At 43.0% G+C, this 21178-nt stretch overlaps 1 protein-coding gene across 2 annotated transcripts in view; it reads right to left on the reverse strand.

The window, feature by feature from the left end:
* EMB (embigin) overlaps positions 1 to 21178 on the reverse strand; it is a 133523-nt gene that overhangs the window by 37734 nt on the left and 74611 nt on the right. For both annotated transcript variants that reach the window (XM_078675050.1, XM_078675051.1), the window contains exon 5: positions 14774 to 14901. In XM_078675050.1, the coding sequence (XP_078531176.1) occupies positions 14774 to 14901 (128 nt within the window). The remainder of the gene's footprint in view (positions 1 to 14773; positions 14902 to 21178) is intronic.

Here is a 21178-nt window from a genome sequence, read left to right on the forward strand (position 1 = left end):
GATCTGGCAGTGAGCCAGTTTGTCCACACCCTGGCCCGCTTCACATGATCGAATACTGCCTTAAATCATTAAAGCATAGGTGGGGTGGCTGTTTCAAGGCTTTCGCTTTGTCTATTAGACGTGCAATGGCCTTGATGTTAGTAGTCGTGCCAGAGGTTTTTGAAAACCCAGTTTGGTTGAGTGGTATTATTTACTTGTCAGCTGCCAACATCAACAGCTCCTCCAGTAGTGTCTCCGAAAAATATTTTGCCTCATTGACAATAAGGGCAACTAAGAGGATTTGTCCCTGCCTTTGTATATTGGGATATTAATGATCCTCTCCAGGAATCTGGGATTGTGACACTCAGCCTGATTTCGCAGAAGAGTGGTACTAATGCGTCTGCCCAGAAAAACGCGTTTGAAGATCGCCAGGGGCGGATGCCCTTCTCTCCTGCCTTTGCCAATTTGCTGTCTTATACGTTTGCATGTTGTGACCTAGGGGAGTTCCCAGGTCCATTTATTAGCAGAGAGGAAGATGTTGGATAGTTCCCTTTCTCTAGAGAGGTGTTGAGTAGGCAGTTTGTTGGTATCATACTTGCTTTCAGGGCTGTAGAGAGTGCGATACTGTGTTGGTTGAAGAGGTCCCCCAGTTATGTTGCCTAGTACTCTTCTGATATGTGGCAGGAGATGCCCCCATGTGATGGGTATTTTAACTTGTTAATCATCCTCCAGAATCGTGCATTGTCATTATGTTTGATGTTAGCAAAAAGCTTTACCCAAACTTTATACTCTTGTGCTCTATTTGCGGTCCGCTTGAGCTTCTTTAGAGTGGTTTTATGCTGCCGTAGTGATGTTTGCAAAGAGATATCCTCTAGATTTTGTTGGAGACCTTAGGGTATCATTTAGGCTTAGGTGGGCCTTTGGGATGCACCCCACTTCCTTGGCTAATTGGCATGGCTTTCGGTTAAAAGTTGCAGCAGAGGTATCCGCCAGACTATTCAGTCTCTTTGCTGCAGTATGTGCCATAGCAGACTGGGACAAATGTTCTATTGCTTCCTGAGCATACTTTATCCTTTTATAGTTGACCATGAAGGATGTGTACGGAGCCCTCAACGTCCAGTGGAATGTGGGCACAGTTGTTAAAGTTGCCTCTTGAGGCGTGTGGTCACAGTCACCTTTGTCTCCCAGTTGAAATGAGACCGCACAATGAAACAGTGGAAGGGAAACAAAGGTTTAGTCTATTGTTGAGCAAGGTGGTGAGGACTAGTAAGATGCCATGGTGGGTTATCTTCTCTGAAACTGCTATTAAGTGCTCTAAATTGAGGTGGTCTAGATCGTCCTAATGGCCTGTCCCAGTTTTGGTCAGGCGGCTCTGTATGCTTTGTCCTTGCGCCTGACCCAGATTGAGGTTCAGACTATTCCAGCGTCAACCATTGAGGAGTCCAGCAGGTGAAGATTCAGGTCCCATGTGAGGGCATTATTCGGTGTTTCTCTGTCGCTTATGAATTTCGTAAGCTGATCTACCAGCTGGTGTGTGGCATAAGCTTTGCGTTTCGGATGGATATAAACATTGATGATTGTTATCTCAGTTGTTCTGTTTTGGGAAGAAGTGATAACTGACTACATTCATAGCTGGTGTGGCAGAATGCAGAAAACGTGGTAAGGGTGTGCAGGTTATGGACAAATAGGCTGACAAGCCGCCCTGTAAATGGCCATATTTTGCACCATTGACTGCAACCTCTGTGTATGGGGTACACCCTGCTCAACCCCCAACATGTTATTCCTGAAAGTTCTACCCTACCCCTATCAAGACTCCAACATTTCTGAGGTGACAAAAGTCTGGTGTCTGGTTCCTTTGTGTGTGCTACAGACAGGTCCTTGGAAGTGTAATTGGGACAGGGCACAGCCCAGCTTCCAGCCCTCCTGGTAGGATGGCCCTTCCTACCCATAGCTAGTTCCCATTGTGTCACTGTCTAGTAGGAATACACAAACTCCATCAGCCATTCACAGTCATGTAACCCAGGTCTTTTGGCAGAACTGCAACTTAAAATCCCAGTCATTACATCACTTTTTAAATTACAATTCAATTGAATGTAAACATGACATATCTATCTGCTACTAATCCAAAGTTAGCACTTATTAAATGGATAAGTTAACCCAGTGTTAGCCAATGGGAATGATAGGCTTTACAGAATGGAGAAACGACTTCAGGAGTGTCTCACTGGCAGGACAAGTAAAACTCAAGTCCACAGGTTCTACTTTTTAAATACCATGCACCCTGCCCTTAAAAGCTCTTAGGGCTACCGGAGGGGTGAATTAAAAGTATTAAGATGGAAGGTATAGACCAGGTAAAAGGCATATTTTGCAAGGTCGAAATGGCAGTTTTAAAATTGCATTACAGGTTGTAGTTGCAGGCATGAGACATATTTTAAAGTGCAAGTCTAATGAGCGGCACAATGAGTGCTGCAGGCCCACTTAAATTTACAGGCCCTGGGTACATGAAGTACCACACACCAGGGGTGAACAAGCAAATTAAATATGCCAATCACCATGTTTTAGGTAGAGAGCACAAGCACTTGGTTACAATGGTAAACAAGCATTAGCAAAGCCAGTAGACGTTTGCCCTTTATTATCGCCCACGGAGGTATTAGCTGTGCCAATGCGATGTACGTGGCCATCTTAAAATGGGGTTTCACATTCTAAAATATTGCAGAAAACATTCAGCGAGGTCTACCTGTATGAGGGGCGAACATTGAGTAGATTTACAATACTTTATTATTATAAACCGCTCCAAGATGGAAGGTGTCTTTTACCAAAAGCATTGGCAATGTCAATTTGTTTGGCTTTTTCATAAGTGAAAATGCTTGCTTAATGATTTGTTTGTATGCAAGATTGTGTGGGTGTGGATGCAAGTAAATCTAAGACTGAGTCATTGGCTGAATGGATGGATAAATGGGTGAGACATTAGATAGATAAAGCGGTGAAGGACATGTGTTGACAGGAAAGGGAGTAAGTAGGTTAAGTGCAGTGAAGTCTAAGTATCAATGTGAGAGACCAAAGTCATTGTGTTAGAATAATGGTAGTGTGTGGGTGCATTGGCAATGTGTTCTCACAATGAATTACTCATGAAGACCCCTTTCCCAGCACCTTTAGTGAAGCCCTCCCCAAGATCTCAACCCTAATGTTCCCTCAATTCTGCAGACACCGTCAACTCTCCACTTACCCCATCCCATTTCATTCCCGTTCCTCGTTAGCACTGTCCCACTCACTTTTACCACTGACATGTGCAGTAAAATTAGGCTAAACAATTCATTTACACCTATCACCCACCTTGGCTTTAAGTGGGTAGGTAGGGCCTAAAACTAACTTTTAAATAGGTACCTAAGGGGGCCTATGTTCACAACCTTACGTTTTAAGGCAAAAGCATGGATGTATTTCTCTGTGGTGCATGTAAAAAAACATAAGGTAATCCATGTCAGCAAACAAGTCCCTTCATTTTCATGTCATTCTTCATTTCCTAAGAGTATTTGCTTTTTTTAGATTCATATGCTGCTGCCTCTTGTATGGTGCACATTGTGAATTATGTCACCTCCAGGTGTCTAGATAAGTTCAGAATATGGTCGGTGTTAGACCTGGCATCTTTGGCGTGGTTTCCCTTATCTTTTTGCCTCTACCTCCTGTATTTTTGATGCTGTGCTGGATTTCGTTTTTGCTGGTTTAAATGCTTTGGACACTCTTCCACTGCTGATCAGTGCCAGAGTGTAAGTGCTCCCTGTGTAAATTGTTATTCTGATTGGATATACATGTTTGGCATATTTGTATCACCATGAAGTCCCTAGTAAAGTGCACTGGGTGTGCCAGGGCTGGTGATGACAAATGCTACTAGTGGGCCTGCAGCACTGATTGTGCCACCCACAGGAGTAGCCCTAAAATGATGTCTCAGGCCTGACACTGCAGTGCCTGTGTGCAGTTTAGAACTGCCGTGTCCTCCTGGTCAGTGTCCCCACTGACCAGGCCTAACCCTTCTCTTTTTGTGCACATCAGTCACCCCTATGGAAGGCCCAAGGTACCCCCCTGGGCAGGGTGCAGTGTATGTAAAAGGTAGAGCATGTACTAGTGCAGGTGACATGCTCTGGTAGTGAATGGCAGCCATTTCCGTTTTTCACTACTGTAAGGCTATCTTGCTCCATAGGTTAACATGGGGGATGCTGGCTACAGTGGTTATCAGCATTTCTTCCCAAAGGAACAAGATAGGACAAAAGTATCTAGTATCCCTGAACTCAGAATTTAATACCACATCTTTTCGGAAAGGTTGTTTTTAAATCCTGTGTTTGAGAACAGCACTTTTAGAATTTTTCTGTTCTCTTGTCTGACCCTTCTGTGTGCCTGGGTCGATTTGTGTATTGACTGTCTGGTTTGAGAGTGACAAGGGCTGGGGGATTCCCCAGGAGGCTGGATGAGTCAGCACAAGGCTGAATGACTGCATTTGCAACTGGAGTGGTGGGAAGAGTTAGCACCTGGGCCTGAATAGGGCTGTGCCTGCCTTCCACAATGCTGGCTCCACCTCCTGCTGGGCGGCTGACGACCCTGCCCCTCACTCTGAAAGGAAGGAAGAAGACAGCAAAACAAAGTACTCAGGAAACACCCAGAACTGGTTCAGACCGGGCTCAGGGCCCACATGCAGAGAGAACAAAGACTTTAGGAGTATAAGTACAGGACCCCTGACAACAGAAAATTAGATCATCCTGGAATCAAGAAGGAACCTCTGCCAAGGAGAAAGCTGAAACTGAAGAAGGAAGACTGTCCTGCTGTTGCTCTGCTGGACTGACCTGTTGCTTTGCTGCCAAGGTGAGGGGAAGGACTTTGCTGCTGAGCTGTGGCCCCTGTCTTGAAGGAATCTCCAAGGGCCTGAGTAGAGCTGGCTCCCTGTTTTGAAGTCCCAGGAACAAAAGGACTTCACCCCCAGCTTCCCTGAACTCTGCTGAGAGAGTTCTGTCCTTCCTAGATTGCTTGATCCAGTTGTGGGGCCTCTGGAAGTTGTACCTGTGCTGGGAAGCTTGAAACTAAGCTTGAGAGACTTTTGAAACTGAAAAGTGTCACATCGCTCGCTTGCGGAGCGCATCCCCGACAGTGCGAGAAGTTTCCCGCCGCTACGGAGGTAGAGATCATCGCAGCGCCTGACGCCGCTGCCAGAGACGTCGCATCCTTCGTTTGCGGGACGCACCAGACCGGTGCGGGAGAATCGAACATCGCTGCGAGTGTCGTCGCAGAGCCTGTCGTCGCTGGGTGAGATCGCCGCACCGCTTGCTTGCGGACCGCATCACGTCGCTGCGAGAATAGTCGCAGAACCATCGCATCGAGGAGCTGAGAGAGAGAGAGAATCACTGCTGGACCGCGCATCGTCGCCCCGGAGATCGTCGCAGCCCCTACGAGATCGTCGCATCGTGCCTTTGGGAGAACAGACTTCCTACGGAACCTACGCACCGGAATCCATACAAGTGGCCTTCCTCCCCATACAGACCGGATTCATCGCAACACGCCCGCTGCTGCAGCGGGGCTGTCGCATCGCCTCCCCAGGGTCTCAGGAGCAACGCGTCGCCTGTTTTCTATCGCACCAGCTTCTGCTTTTGGAATTTTGTTGCAACAAAAAGGTACTGTGAGTAAACGTGACGCAACTGTGAACTTTTCACGCATCTGTAGAGAATTCTATCGCAACGTAGAGAATTCTATCGCAACCTAAATAATTTTACCGCAACCTTAAGAACTCTTTTCAAACCATATTCTTGAACTGTGTATGTTGGATTTTTGTCGTTTTGGTCTTGTGTAGTTGGGATTAAATACCTTTATTTTTCTAAACTGTTGTGGAGTCAGTTTGTGGTGTTTTCACTCTGTTACTGTGAGTGTTGGTACAAATACTTTACGCATTGCCTCTGGTTAGCCTAGACTGCTCGTGCCAAGCTACCTAGAGGGTGAGCAGGGGTTCTCAGAGGGTTATCTCCTTGCCCTGACTAGAAGCAAGGGTCCCTATTTGGACAGTGGTACCTACCTTTGCCAACTAGAGACCCCCAGATCTAACAGTCGGTATATATTACGGAGCACGACTGGGTCCTACAGCTGAAAGCAGTGCGAAGTTTCTCACAGTGCCTATCAGTATGTCATTAAGGGATTTCGACTACATCCAATACTTGCTTGCATTGCAAAGTACACAGAATGAAGATGTCAAAAAGGAAGTCACTTCTTCTGATCAATCTCCTTCCCTTTCTTCCACTTTAAAGTCCTTCAACATGATAACATAAATTGGCAATAAAGTTATAGCTTGTTATATGTATGAATATTTGTTTTTCCAGATGTTGTGTTATTGTATTTTTATTTTAATGCAAAATGTGACTAGCAGGTTACATATTATAACCTGAGTCGCCTCTTGGTGTCTGGGTGTGTTCAAATGATGGGGGGGGGGGGGCATTTATGATGGGCATCATTGAGAGTCCTAAGGCAGAAAGAAGTACCAGTTTCTCACTGTGCCTGCCAGTGGGTCTTTAAGGTGTTCGGGCTAAATGCACACGCAATTCGTGGGCCTCTGTGTGTTGTGCACAGAGCGATGGTCACATATATGCCAATTGCAAATGAAATTAGTACTGCATGTGTGCATCAGGAAGCTCGATCATGGCCAGTTCTGCATACCCATCTGGGCAACTTAAGGCCACTCTCATCCCTACATCTTTTTGAAATCTCCCATTTGCATACCTCATGTCACCTCTTTCCTCTTCAGCACCAGTTTCCATTCTCTACTTCTGTACATATTTTCTTTAATCAGTGCAGGACATGAGAGAATAAGAGCTATTATTGAGCAGGATCGGGGCCTGTATCAGTGCAATATGCTGAATTTGTCTCTGGGTAATTTGTTCGCTTTACTTTGATAGCAGCAATCAGCAGAGAGTAAGGATGGTTGTATGTCCCAAAGACATAACACTAATGATGTGAATACCACTTACTAATTTACTTTTTTACATACATTGCTCCTATAGCGCTATTTCGTCTATTAAGTGTTTCAGAGAGCTTTATATTACACAAACATTCTACAGAGACACTGAATCGTACAAGTGTGTAAACAATGTATATGGGATTTTTACATAAGACAATGAGGGGTAGGAGGTATAGGAGCCACATAGCATCCATAACTGTTAGACATTATATGTGACGAGCACCTGGTCTGGAGAACAAAGTCGGGATCAAAAGCATAAACCAATAGTTGCCTGTGCTAATAACACGTTTTTCTACCAAAATAACCTGTTTTTTAGCAACCTGGGAATAACGAAATCTAGAAAAAACTAAGGTTCTAATACTTTGCCTTGCCGCTTTCATGAAGCTCCGTGATGCCGGTCCATAACTAAATGAGCTATATTGGAAGAATGTAACTTATTAACTTTAAGTAACGTCAGGATCTCTTAGACAAAATCAGAAACCGACCTAAGCAATCTACATAAAATACAAATCTGCATGTAACAAGCAGGCTTGCCGCCTGGCCTGATTGTTACTGACATGGGCAGTATTTTAAGGTTGCAGCCTGTATACAATCATCAAGTGCCAGAAAATGTTCCCCTCATCCGTACATACTTTAAAAAGCAAACATTACCAGGAAACACTTTAATATTTGTTGAAGAGCTGCTTTAACGATCCTTAACTGATAATTAGAATATAAAAGGACAGAAAAGCCATGTTGAAAAGGACAGGGGATTTTATGTAAAGTTCTATGTAACTGTCACACCTCTGCCTCTGAAGAATCTAAAAAAGTGAAAATGTTTCCATGGGAAAAGTGGCAAATCCTACATCTCGTGTCCTCTAAACTGGCTCTTCATACATTAAGTAAAATAAAATAAAAAAAACACATCATTTGTTTTTACCAGCAGGTACAATTTTGGTTTGCGTAGTACAATAGGCCCAGTCACCTCAGATTTCAGGCTCACCTGATCCCGTCCCACTGAAACCTGCCCAGAAGGGTCCATGGTTTTTCTGCAGAAGTGAGAGCAGGACTCTCGGAGCTCATTATGTGGCGCAGGTGCCAGCAAGTTAGCGAAAGCCCAGTGCACTGTTGTATATCTGTGTTCTTCAGGACGCTATGTCCCACTCAACCAATGCTCCAGCTTTTATGGACGTTTCCCAAACTTTGGGGGAACTTCCTTTCTCCTCCACATGAACTCCCTCCCACATTCTCGTTCATCTTACAGGCAGGCTACTGCTTACATCGTGGTGTGGATTATTCTGCATTAAGATACCATTATAGTGCATTAGAGAACACCCCCGTGGGCTAGGGGGATGGGTTGGTGGGGTTACAGGTTTTGTTCAAAGCGAGTCCTGTATTTATGTCTTTTTAATACATATTGCTACATACATTGATGTGGTCAAACTCCCTTATGGCTTATGGCATGCGCTTCATAATGTGCACACAGTATGCTCAAACGCCTCGAGAAGCTACAAGCTCGTACTTTAGCAACAGTAACGGTCAAAGTTGAGACGATTCTGGAGTCTAAAGTCTTTTTCAGCAGTCGCACCTCCCACAAGTAACATTATGGGATTGTGAACCACCAAATTTGGAGATGGCACATACACTGTGCAGCTAACAAACAGAACGACTGTTCTATTTCATCTTCCAAATATTAACACTGACTCAAATTAAAGGTGGAAAAACTATATAACCAACATGGAAACGGATTCTTGGTGCTGTTTTAAGGCACTCTGGTCTACAATCTTGCATTTAAGAAGGAAATATACAAATTACAGCTTTGTTTTACCCTCGAAAAAGTGTCACACAATAGTAACTGAAATGGCACACATACACCTACTAAAACATGTAAATGTCACACATGAGCAAATTGAAAACTTGGCAGCTATGTCTGCCATGAATCCAACGCCTACGGCATCGCTCACCTGGCTTTCTCCAAGCAGCAGCAGTCTGCTTGGGATCGAAAGGGACCTGCACAAGCTAAGTTAGCGTGCATCGTGGGTGGCCCTGCCTAGACCATGGCTGGGCCAATCATAACAAAAAATTGAATAATAGTCCTAGCCCTCATGAACACATTGGTCCACACACTCTAGGGACAGGCCAGTAGCATGGTCGTCACAGGTAGCGATTTTATGCTGTCAATGATTGACGCCACTTCCAATCTGGGTACAGTTGCCTGAGGAACATTTTCCCCAGAGGCACCACCTCATCCCCAAATGTTGAGCACAAATTGGCAAATAAAGCCCAAATTTGTGCAACCCACCAGGATAGTTATTTCCTGCACAAATGGGGAAAATGCCACCCATTTGCTCGGGGAATAGCCCAATCTGGCAAAGCTGCTGGAGGAGAATGACATCACTATGGCCGACTGGCACACAGAAATAGAGGGCTGATCTTGCCAACTCCTATGTGCACCGTTGTAGCGTTAGACTGTGTGCAAAGGCTGTGATGCTGAGTTGAAACCTCAAAGCCAGTTGCACTACAGGGCAGATGAAGCCTCAACTAAAGGAAATTTGAATGGCCCTGAATAGGACTACATTAATACTGAATAAGCACATTATGCAAGGGCAAAATGCAGTCACTCAATCCAGTGGCAGCCAATGGATGAAGTGGGCTGAAAACCATGGGCCCATGCTTTAGGCTCTGGTGGTCATAACCAAAATATGGCCGACACTTAAAGAAATCAATGGATGATGGGCGCTGGCTAAAAGAACCTCGATCTATGAATACTATATATATATATATATATATATATATATATATATATATATATATATATATATATATATATATACACATACACATACAAATGTAAAAAACACAATGTTCTGGCCATACAGCTAAAGACCTAAAAGTGCACAGACTGCTTAAGGCAACAAAAAGGAATTTAGCAAATAGGAGGGGTAAAGGGCAAAGGTTTGGGGGAATATCACACCAAAAATGTCAGGTCTAACTATTCACCTTACTGGTGGCCATCAGCGGGTAGTTATGGTTGGGTTTGCATTTCCATTGGGAGAGAATTTTGTGGTTCGCTAATAACTCTGGTGACAAAATCTTCACAGAAAATTCCAAAAGAAAAGTTCATCCGTCTCAGCTCCGTCTTGGAAAGTTTTGGGGTGATCCGTGAAGCAGAGTCTGAGGAAAAAGGGAGGGGGGTGCAGGGAGGGGAGGGGGGTGCGGGGAGGGGGGGGAAGGGTGCCATATTTTACCCATGCATTTTTCATAGACTGTTTTTGCAGCGTGATTCAGCAAACACAATTACACTAAATTGTGCAGGAAGTTAGATCTCAGTCCATAAAGTGTGCTTTTTGTAATCTGATGTAAATCCGTTCAGTAGTTTTTTTAGAAAAACTGAGCCGCATTCTGATTGGCCAGCCTCAACATAAAGAGAAATATTGTGGCCGCCATTTCAGGACACGGTTACTCTGTATAGTCGCTTATCCTTTAGCACAAAAACATGTTTTTTATGTCTAAATACATTGCAGCTCTAGAGTTTCCTTTCACTTTTGTTCACCAGGACATCACTGAAATTGCTGATGTATTTGTATCTTTGTAAGTGATCAAGGCGTGGATCGAGCCAAAATGCATCTTGGTAATAAATCACTGCATCAAAGGAGAGCATGCTCCATTCACTTTCGTTGGTTTGTGTGACAAAATAGATTTTTATTAAACTGAAGTCTGCACAAGTGAGCATAGTACCCACCAATTCAGAGTGCCGGAGATCTGGTTGCGAGGTATTATTATAGAACATATATACATATTCTACAATTGTGGCATGGTAATGTATAGTCTCCAACTTTCACAGAGTAGGGAAAGGTAATAAACAAGTACATTTTACAAAGCCAAATAAAAGTGAAAAACAAGTCGTATTTGCAGTTATCTCATAAAATTTAATTTCCCTGGTGCACAGCCTGTAGTATACACAATTGCTGCAGAGGATTATGTCTTACATATGCAGCAGGATGGCTCAATGAGCACAATAGTGGTGCTGAAACTTGCCCTTATGGGGCAGGATGTGTGTGGCAAACAAAAATTGATTTAATGGCTAAATAGGGATAACCCTAAGGTCGGATTACAGCTAGACTTTGTGAAGTCCCATTGTGAAACCATTAGGCGACTTAGGATCAGCCATCTTGGGACCAGGTTGCCTGTGACTGCTACAGCCCAGGAGGGTGGCCATTTGAAAGCCATGTTCACATGCGAGTCCTGATCAGAAAAGAAAAATAAGACCTAATGGAGTGAAAAAATAAAATGAAGGATTGCTTTCACTTTTCATGCAATCATGATAAGATAAAGATGATTAAGGATCCATGGCAAGAACCTTTTATCATATAACACGTTTGTGTGGCGATGGCTTATAGCAAGAATCCTTAATCACCCTCACCCACTCCACAAGACTCTTTAAATCCTCTCTTTTTGCTACCTCAACTTACCTTCAAGGTAATATGATATGCAGGATACTGACAGCCCACAAGTCAAATTGTACCTACAAGATAATCTTACAGGATTGTTGCAAATCAATTTTTTGCCATGTAAAAGTCCTTGAAACACAACTTGGCTATTTTTCTATATAACATCAAATAAGATGTAACCATTTCAATTAATGTGGCTGCTATAAAGAAAAAGGAAGCATAATTGTTACGCCTCAGGGTATTCGTGCGCTTTTATAAATTTTATTAGCATTAACATCCTCCAGCAGACCTAAAAACTGACAAGTTATACAATAAGAACATTAGGTCATCAGCCAACTAAGAGTACTGATGCATCTTGAGAATTTTTGTTCTGTATTGTGGTCCGTACTCCGTAATGGAGTTGTTTTTGGTGTGCAACAAACCTATGTATGCATTTTTAGTAACAATCTCAAAATAGTTAGGTTATGACCCTTGGGATAGTGAGGGAGTTGTTTGTGTGTATCCCCTTGACAGTTATTTTCTACATAACACCACAATACATGAGTCTACAACTTTATAAATTTCCCAGGAATTGATGGATTGCTTAAGATCACAGATAATACACGCAACGTAATTTTTAAAGGAATGTATGGGATGTAGTTATTCCATGATGCACTCTTTTGTATTTTAACTTTTGTCAATCTGACACATTTCAAACCTCTTTCTTTAGCCAATACCATGGAGACTCTTCAGTTAGTTCAAATCTTAGAGAAAAGATATACAATTCTACAGAAGTATTTTAATTGTGATGGGTCATCCATGATTGGGGACACTGTCTGAAAGAATTATTGAATGGCTAAATGGAATTGTAATTCTATAGCAGCATGAACAGCTTATCTTTCAGGTGACTATCAATGTGCTGATGCCACAGGGTAGTGTGTTCAATAATAAAGTTCCGTTAGTGGGCATGAGGTGTCAAGATGGCGGTTACACTCTAAGAGTGCCTAAGATGGAAGCCCATGTGGGATATGCGCTGCTGCATCACTAGAGCCATAATGAACGCCGCAGTCTGAGGGCTTGTCACAATGCATAAACTGGGGCTGCCACCTGGGTGTCCCTGCCACCGTCTACCTAAAGTATTGCTCCCTGCCTCCATGGGACCTCGCGCATACCTGTCAGGGGGCCAGTGTGTTCTGCGTTGGATGTCTCTGCGGTTGGCCCAATCCTTTGGAGAGGGGCTGCTGGGCCTACTGTGGAGACCGACCTCCCTTATGGCCTCGCCCGTAATCAGGAGCTGGACACCTGAGTGCCTCGGAGACTGAGAGGGGATCCCTGAGCCAAAGAGTGCTGGGTACCGACAGGCATCCTAGTGTGGTGGGCTGGTCAGGTCCTGGGGCCTTTGCAGCCTTCTTGCCGGCCTCATCTAGGGCTCTGTCTAGTAGGCTGTGCAGTGGCATTCGGCCTTGTTCACCTAGGACTGCCGATGGAGACAACAAGTGGGCAATCCAAGCATAAGATTCTGCTCCACTGGTGATGGACGGCCCCCAAGGTGCAGTTAAATTGGCACCTGCGGTGCCCCTCAACAGGCAATATAGAAACCGAGCTCATGGAGGTTGCTGACCTTGAGACTCCTAGTGGCCCCTAATCCTATCCTTTGGAACTACAACAGCAAGATCTGGATGCCCTGAGGCCCCAAGGCCCTGAGGCTGTGCATGGGCCTCCATGGGGCTGGCTCTGCACATGTGGTGGGGACACCCTAAAGCGCCTTGTCTTCTCAAACTTGGGTCCACATGTGGCCAGTCTGTTTCCCTATTAACACTGTAAGACACTGAACACCCTGGTTGTTAATGCCGGTTCAAGGGCCTGTGCTGTCTGTCTACCCGCAGACCATAACAGATATTGCATAACTTGATTGTTCCTCTATGTTTTCCAGAATCATCTGATATTCATGCCTCAATGATGGTTCCAGGAACTGGATAAGCCGGCAATATCATTCCTTTGGCACAACCCCTGGTCACGCTTGGCACTCACGGCCTCACAATCTTTCAAATATCTGCGACTACGACATGCACAACACACCCATATACCACATGTCAACCATCTACCTGAATTTAACCCTATGGAGGCGAAACTCCTCAAGGGCATGTTGGGCAGGGGAGGCATTTCTCAGATTATCGTACCCTAGACATCAATGCCCCTGGCACACTAGACCATCTCAGAACATGCTGGGAGGGATGGTTGGGCCCCCTTAACGATGATGACTGATGCAACGTTCAGATGGCACCTCGAGTCATAAATATTTCCTCCAGATTGCACCTGGTCCAGACCTATCTTTACTGTGTCTACCTTACTACGGCCAAGCTACTACGGGCAGGCCTTCTTCCTGACCCTACTTCTCCTAGCTGTTACCACACCCCGTCGACTTCTATCGTGTGGTATTGCTGTGCCCTGTGATTTAGGGATACTGGACTGCCACAGTGAAAGAACTGACGGAAGTGCTGAGCTAGCAGGTGCAAATCTTGCCTTTGAGGTTGCTAAGGGTCCTGGAGAGCTCAGGGGTTTTCGAGGGCAGACTGGGCATTCTTGGAAACTATGGTGGCTAAGCGTGATATAGCAGCCCGATGGAAAATCACTGCTCCTCTCCCCCTACAATGTCACAGTGGTGACATGGGGTGGACTGACATGCACAGCAAGAGAGACATATGTTTGAAGCCAGAGGGTGTCCATCAAAGCATGATTGAATGTGGGGGAAATGGTTAGGTCAGCAGGAATACTGTCTCCTGTCTTATTGTATTCTGTGACATAATCTCCTATCCAGGTATTCGCCTTACAGCACTTTACGGGTCTGCCCTGGGCGGTACCCTATTTGTTCCCCTATGTATCAAAACAGAAGTTTTTTTATTGTAATAAAACTCACTAAAATATTTGGTTATAAAATAACAATAAGGTTCCCTGAATCAATGCAGTGAGCTCACCCATGGTGTATATTTTGGCAGTGGAGAGTAGATTCAAATTGAATGGGTAGAAGAATCACCTATGGGAGTGGTGTTTGCTTTTTCTACAGGGGGAATCTAGCAATACATATAATTGGGTCTGGATGTTTTTCCATTAACTGGCTTGATCTAACATTAGTTAGGACTCGGATAAGGTATGTTGATTATTTCAGAAGGCAGAGGGAGTTTGCACTGCTGAGTCAGAAGTTTTAGGTAGATTCACATATTACCTTTTGATCTTCTGGAGAAAGGATAGTATGAAATCTGTGAAATTATTGATAAGCACACAATCAAATGAGGGTTAGCCACTTCATTTCTGAAATTGTAAGTTAAATCATATGCTGTTCTGAGGAAATATTAGTGTATATACACAAACATTCATTATTAATTCATAGTTAATAATATTTTACCTTGTTGTTTTCTTCATTCCGATACCAGATCCATTCCACAGGTTTGTGTTTTGCAGCATCACATTTCATTACAACAGTATCTCTTTCATAACTAACCATTGGCTTATCTCCTCCCTTTACCTTGGGCACTAAGAGGAAATAAAGGAAACTTTAAAAATCCACAAATAAAACTATTTTTCTAAATCTCACTTACATTTGTCTGAAGGCACTGAACTTTGTTCAGTGGCCTATTTTCTGTATACTGCACATTTTTATGCCATAAAGCAATTTATTTCTCAGCTTAGTTTGTGAAATCAGTTCCAATAGTGACTCTTTTCAAAACATGAAATGGAGGTTATGTATTCTTTGTGTATTCTATTTATTTTATTAAAGTTCTTGTACAACCAGTGTATGCTTTAATGTACTGCTTGAGTAAGGCGGGGGGAGCACTGCAGACTAGAAAGTTCTCTTCATTCTTGGCCAAATGCTTGCTCAAAGAGATTCTGCTTTCAGATGTTTATAGTATTTTGTGAGAAACATCTTGAGGCCTGGGGTGCTTGGTTCCGGTCCAGGGAGGATGTGGCTTGGCGGTTCAGTCTGGACTGTTCCCTTGGGGCGCAGGGTCGGGACTGGTTTGCGTGTGGCCGTGTCTGGGCTGGAGTGGCTTGGTGGCCAGAATGGCGATGGATTGGACCCGGATTTGTGGCTGGGTGTTTCGCCATTGTGCGGCATTCTGTCCATCGTCTTGTGTGTTTTGCTGTTTGCCCTGTGTGGGGGTGTGCCCAGGCGTGGTTCCCGTGCTCGCTGCGCCATTGGAGTCGGGCTGTCCTGGCCGGGGGCGGCTGGTGGTCAGGGGCCGGTACTGGGAGGCTTGGTTCCGGTCCAGGGAAGACGTGGCTTGGCGGTTCGGTCTGGACTGTTCCCGTGGGGCACAGGGTCAAGACTGATTTGCGTGTGGCTGTGTCTGGGCTGGGGTGGCTTGGTGGGCAGGGTGGCAATGGATTGGAGCCGGATCTGTGGCTGGGGGTGGGTGTTTCGCCGTTGTGCGGCATTCCGTCCATCATCTTGTCTGTTTCACTATACTAATTCAACACTAATCCTCTATGGGTGCCGGAGTAGCATGCTACCCGCTGAAAAAGCGCTTTGACGCCTCGTCAGGGGTAATAAGCGATATATAAATGCAATTACAATACAATACCAAATGGCAAAGCCATTGAAAATAATTCAGTTCTCATCAAACTTTCAACTTGACTATCCATCTTCACTGCAATAATTGTTTTCAGTGAAACTGCAATAGATCAAACTCTAAATGGAAAACATAAAATAGAGATGAAATGGAGAGGAGTGGGAGTAGTATGGGTTTCTAACGGACGTCGTAAGAAAGTATCATTACATACATGCTTATTGGTGACAGCCACAGTATTTTCTTCCTTTCTAAACTACTCAATTCAAAAGCCAGCAGTGACACAGCAATACAATGCACAGCATATCCCTCAATACCAAAAACACATTGTAGGGTTAAATCTATAAGTAAACAAGGTTTAACCACATAAAAGAAGACCAAGATACATACACAAAACAGGGGAAGGAAACCTTTGAAAGTAGTCCCCAAGACATTTGGTACTACTTTGAGAAAGAAGATAGGTTCTCATAACTGCAGTGCATAGACCTGTTAAGCAGCTATAACAGGGACACAATAACTTGCAAATACTTTCATTAGCATTTTCAAGGAAGTTTGTTCACCTAGTTTCCATTTTTTTCCATTTTATAAAATAAATCAAAAAATTGATATCTATGATTTTCTGTCTGCATGAATCTTTAAACATGGAAACCAGATCTTTAATTAAATATTGAACAATTTGAGAGGGCACTGTCCATTATTATAATAACTATATTGCGCTCCCATGTTTAAGAACACTGTCAAACTAGAATTGTGTTAGCTCACTCTCTGCCATGAAGGAAAGACAAGTGTGTATTTTAATGGAAGGTTGCCTCTTGTAGGTCTAATGTGATTTTCAAATGCAGGTGGGGACAGTTTGCATGCTTACAAGTCAGGCGAAAGGAGTTCTAGCTCCTCTTCTGCCAGAAGGCATACAACTGGGAAGATGTGCAAATGGCAATGAAATCCACGAACTGTTGTTGGGACATAACGTCTGGCTAGTGGAGGCAACATAAGAATAAGCGATGGATAAGTCTATGGACTGGAAATGGACAAAGCCAGGTCATATCATATTCGGTAAGAAAACAAAAAGGGGTTTGGGGTGAAAGGGCTTGGAAAGAAACAATCATAATGACTCTTCTAATGGTAGTACTTAGCACCCAGATCCATGCACAACACAATATGACAACTAACCTTATCCATAGATGTGTGCATTGCATGGTGCTGCCCTAGGGGACAGGAGGCCTGGTGCTGAGGTAGGTAAGGATGGGGCTCAAGCAGAGGGGGTTCAACAGGAGTATAAAAAACAGAGTTGCATCAGGCACTAATAGGTTAGTATTAATTCCTTTTGTAAGAAATATACATGCCATTGACCCACCTCCCACCATTTCAATACCTTTAGTACAGAAAACTCATATTTTTCCTTTGTCTCGCTATAATGTATCTTTTAGTCCAATGCAAGCTGATGGGTATATAACATACTCTCTATTCCAAGCACAACACCCCCTGCACCATTGGACTTCTCAAGTGTTGCTGAATACAGAATAAAACAAATCCTGAATAAAGAAACTCCCTGGCTTGGAATTGGAGAGAAGTTATTGTCTATCGGGGCCAATCCTTAATTGTCTGACATTATGAAGCAGCAATTGGGGACAGGGATAGACAAAGTGCAGATCTGCCGTAGAAACTTCCTCATGTTGAACAACAGGAACTACAGTCTTACCCTTTACCCATCCTACCTACCAAATGGCGAGTGGCATGTACGTACAGTCAGCTTGGCAGTGCTTGCGAAAAACTTTGTAGAAGCCATTGATAACAGTTTGCAAAATTTCTAAAAGTACCCATGACTACGTCCTCCTCATTCACTGACTGTTTCCACCTTCCAGCCACAGGACTGCATGCAATACACTTCCACTATCTGTGCCATGCCACCACAAGGGGCATCCAACATGAATCCCACTTAAATGTTGTAATTACTGCAGTGGGCCACATTTTAAGGGTGAACATCAGAAGACATTCACTCAAGCATTTGTGGAATCTAATTTTCAATGTCTGCATTTTTCACCCCATGTACACTACCACACTGCTATGAGAATGAGGTTACTGCGCATAGCCTAAACCTCTCAATGTTTCAATATATATACTTTCAGCTATAACTTTAAGATTCCAGCCCTTGATCTGGTCAGCCCTTCTTGCTAAATCTGTGGTCCAACAGGGATAAATTATTTGCCTGATAAAGCACTATCCCTCATACAAATAATGGTGTTTCTTTCTACAGTTTTGCATCCTCAGATTGCATACAATCTCAAAAAAGTCTCTGTATGTCCAGAAAAACTGATTTGGACTTTCAATTATGGATTCTCTTCTTTCAAATGAAAATCTCCATATTTCTATCCTCTCCATGCCTCATCTCTCTGAGCAGAACCTACTCTAAGTCACTGGCATGTTTTCTTTAATCCTTATTACTGTATTTCTGAACATTGCCCATGTCTCATTTCAAAGATCACAACCACTCCTTTACATGTCATACCCCTCCAACATAATAGTACCATATCTTCTGTAGCTCATCTATTTACCTATTCCCCCACTAAAGAAAATCAGACTAGTACATCGAAACTGGAGTAACTGCATGCAATGGGTTCCTTAAAAACACAAGACTAATCCCAATAATCAGCGTAACCACTGTAGGCATGCTGCCAGGCATAAAGCCCTTCAATACCCAAGCAGATGTATGTGCCATATACATACGATTACAATACAATTATATAATCCCCTGGCCACACTGGTACTAAAACCATAGCATTCAGCAGTCAGGCAGTCAATTGTAGTTCATGCAGCCTACATAATAATTCCCTTATATTGCTTGATACCAGTGCACGCATGCATATTATGTCCGCTTCGTGACATCTCACAATGGCATTCAGATATTTAATGAAATTTTAAAAAGTCCATCCCAGCAGATCTCTACCATTCCTCCCTCCAACGTATAGCTTCTAAAGACCATACACTTTAAACAAAATACCTTAGAATGGACAACCCAGTTTAGTATCCAGCTAAATGGACTATGATCATAAATAATACCATACAGTTACCTGCAGAGCTGTTCAACCCTTTCAGCTTATTGAAAATCATAAATTGCACACCTATCTTTGACACTTATTCATCCATCACACTGCTAGGCACCGTGCCCAATATCACGATAACTTCACCTAAGTGATCCTGGCATGGCTACTACACATAGAATCCAAACAAAGACAACACCCTTGCAATACCATACATTGAAATTATTGCACCATTTAGAATTAACAGTATATTGTGAATACAGTGATCCAATTTCTTTGACCCCTTAAAAACAGGTATTCTCCTTCTGTGAATGGTAATTAATAGGTGAGCTCAAATACGGCCCCAAAGTCAGTAACATATGTTTGTAAATAAAGTAATATTTTTGCTTGATTTTGTGTATTACAAAATGAGTAATTTCTAGGTACATGTCTAAATGGCTGAGATTAAATATAGAAAATATTTAATTGCTCTTACTATACTTTTTGGAAATGGCAGAGCTACACATGCAATCCAATTCTGACAACACGGTTTACTTTTATAAGAAATGGTAAAAAGATTGCACTATACTAAATCAGTTATGAAGAAAACAAATTATACATTGCTTTTTAACAAATGGTGTGTTTTTCTCAAATGATAAATTTTGCAGAATTAAGTATTGTTCTCTTCTTTTTACTTCAGATACCCAGACAGTACAATCTAGAATGTTAATTACTATTTAAATAATAAACTTTAACTGTTTTAATTAACACCTTTCAGCACACCTACCTAAAACATACCTGTAATATACAAATACATAAAGAGTAACGATGTATATGGTTATATATTGCCATGTTGGGGTTGTGGTTACATTTACACATCACAAGGCTTTAGTCTTAGGTTTCATGATGTTGCCATACCCCTCAGTGGCAATAATGGAACATATTAAACAGTGAGCAGTTATGTAACAATATGATATTGTGCATACGTTAATACATATAAAATAGGCACAATGACTAAGAAGGAAATGATATAGGATTGTTAGTTGTGAAAGAAAAACATTTAGCTCAAAATTGGATTTGAAACCTGGATTGACTAAGACCTACAATATCTGTTAAATGTATATAACTGAAGGCAAAGATCATATACATGCACAGCAGGCCAATTGAATAGATTAGTGGTTATATCAGAAGTGTAGGACTTCGCATTTTAAAGCTTAAAAAAATATTTGAAATAATAGAGTTTCTCACAGTTGAACGTATATTCATGGTATGATCCTACGTTGACCAAACACAAAAGTTACATAAGGAGATGTGCAAAATAGGTTCTTAGCCATTTAATCCCCCTGGATCTTTTGCTTTTTGGACCACCTGAATTATGAATGACTACTGTGAGTAGGTTTCTCTACCTGAGTCTCACTGACTGTAAGCCTTGTTGAAATGGATTGAAAGTGCTAATCCCCAATGTACGCCTTTTCAGATAAGGTCCGCTGCTGAACAACCAGGGTAAGAGGAACTGGGCTGGCTGCTTGGAAACATGTGCGCATGCGAGTGTGGGCTGAGTGTATGAGACTACAATCTAACTCAACTTGGCATTTGCGCACAGGTGGCCTGACGTAAAAGGAACATTTCATGGATTGGTTCTGACCTGTGCAGACCTTATAATATGAATAGGCATAAATAGTGTGAGTATGCACATCTGCAGTGCTTAGAGAATTACGGCAAGTGCTTTACTTTATTATACACTACAGGCAAAAGCTGCATCAAAGTGCAGTTTTGCCATAGTTAGGCCTATGGACAAGAGTGACACCCCAATCCAATTCTAAATCAGGAAAATCGAATGCAGATCTGGCATTCATTTTCACATATCTTCACTACATGTGACCCTTCAAGATGTATCCCTTTTCTCTGACTCAGATCCTAATTAGATTTGAGACTTTGAATCACCCTGATGGGCCACTTCAATTACTCTGCTGGCCAGATGGAGGATCAAAAGCCATTAGCAGTCTGCTCCTGACAGAAGAAAGGGTGAAAGGAATCTGCATCTTCTAATTACTTTTAACACTGCATGTGGCCTGGAAAGGCTAAACCTCACAGAAACAAAGGCAGGTAGCCAAATATCCGGAGCCAGCCACAGGAAGGGCAGCCCTTTGAAATTTGGAAGGTAAGGTACCAGGCATCTGTGGCAATTGGGGGCATAGAAGCTGTTTCAACAGACCAGTTGACAGT

This window comes from Lissotriton helveticus, chromosome 2_1 (assembly GCF_964261635.1).
Source record: "Lissotriton helveticus chromosome 2_1, aLisHel1.1, whole genome shotgun sequence".
Classification (NCBI taxonomy): Eukaryota; Metazoa; Chordata; class Amphibia; order Caudata; family Salamandridae; genus Lissotriton; species Lissotriton helveticus.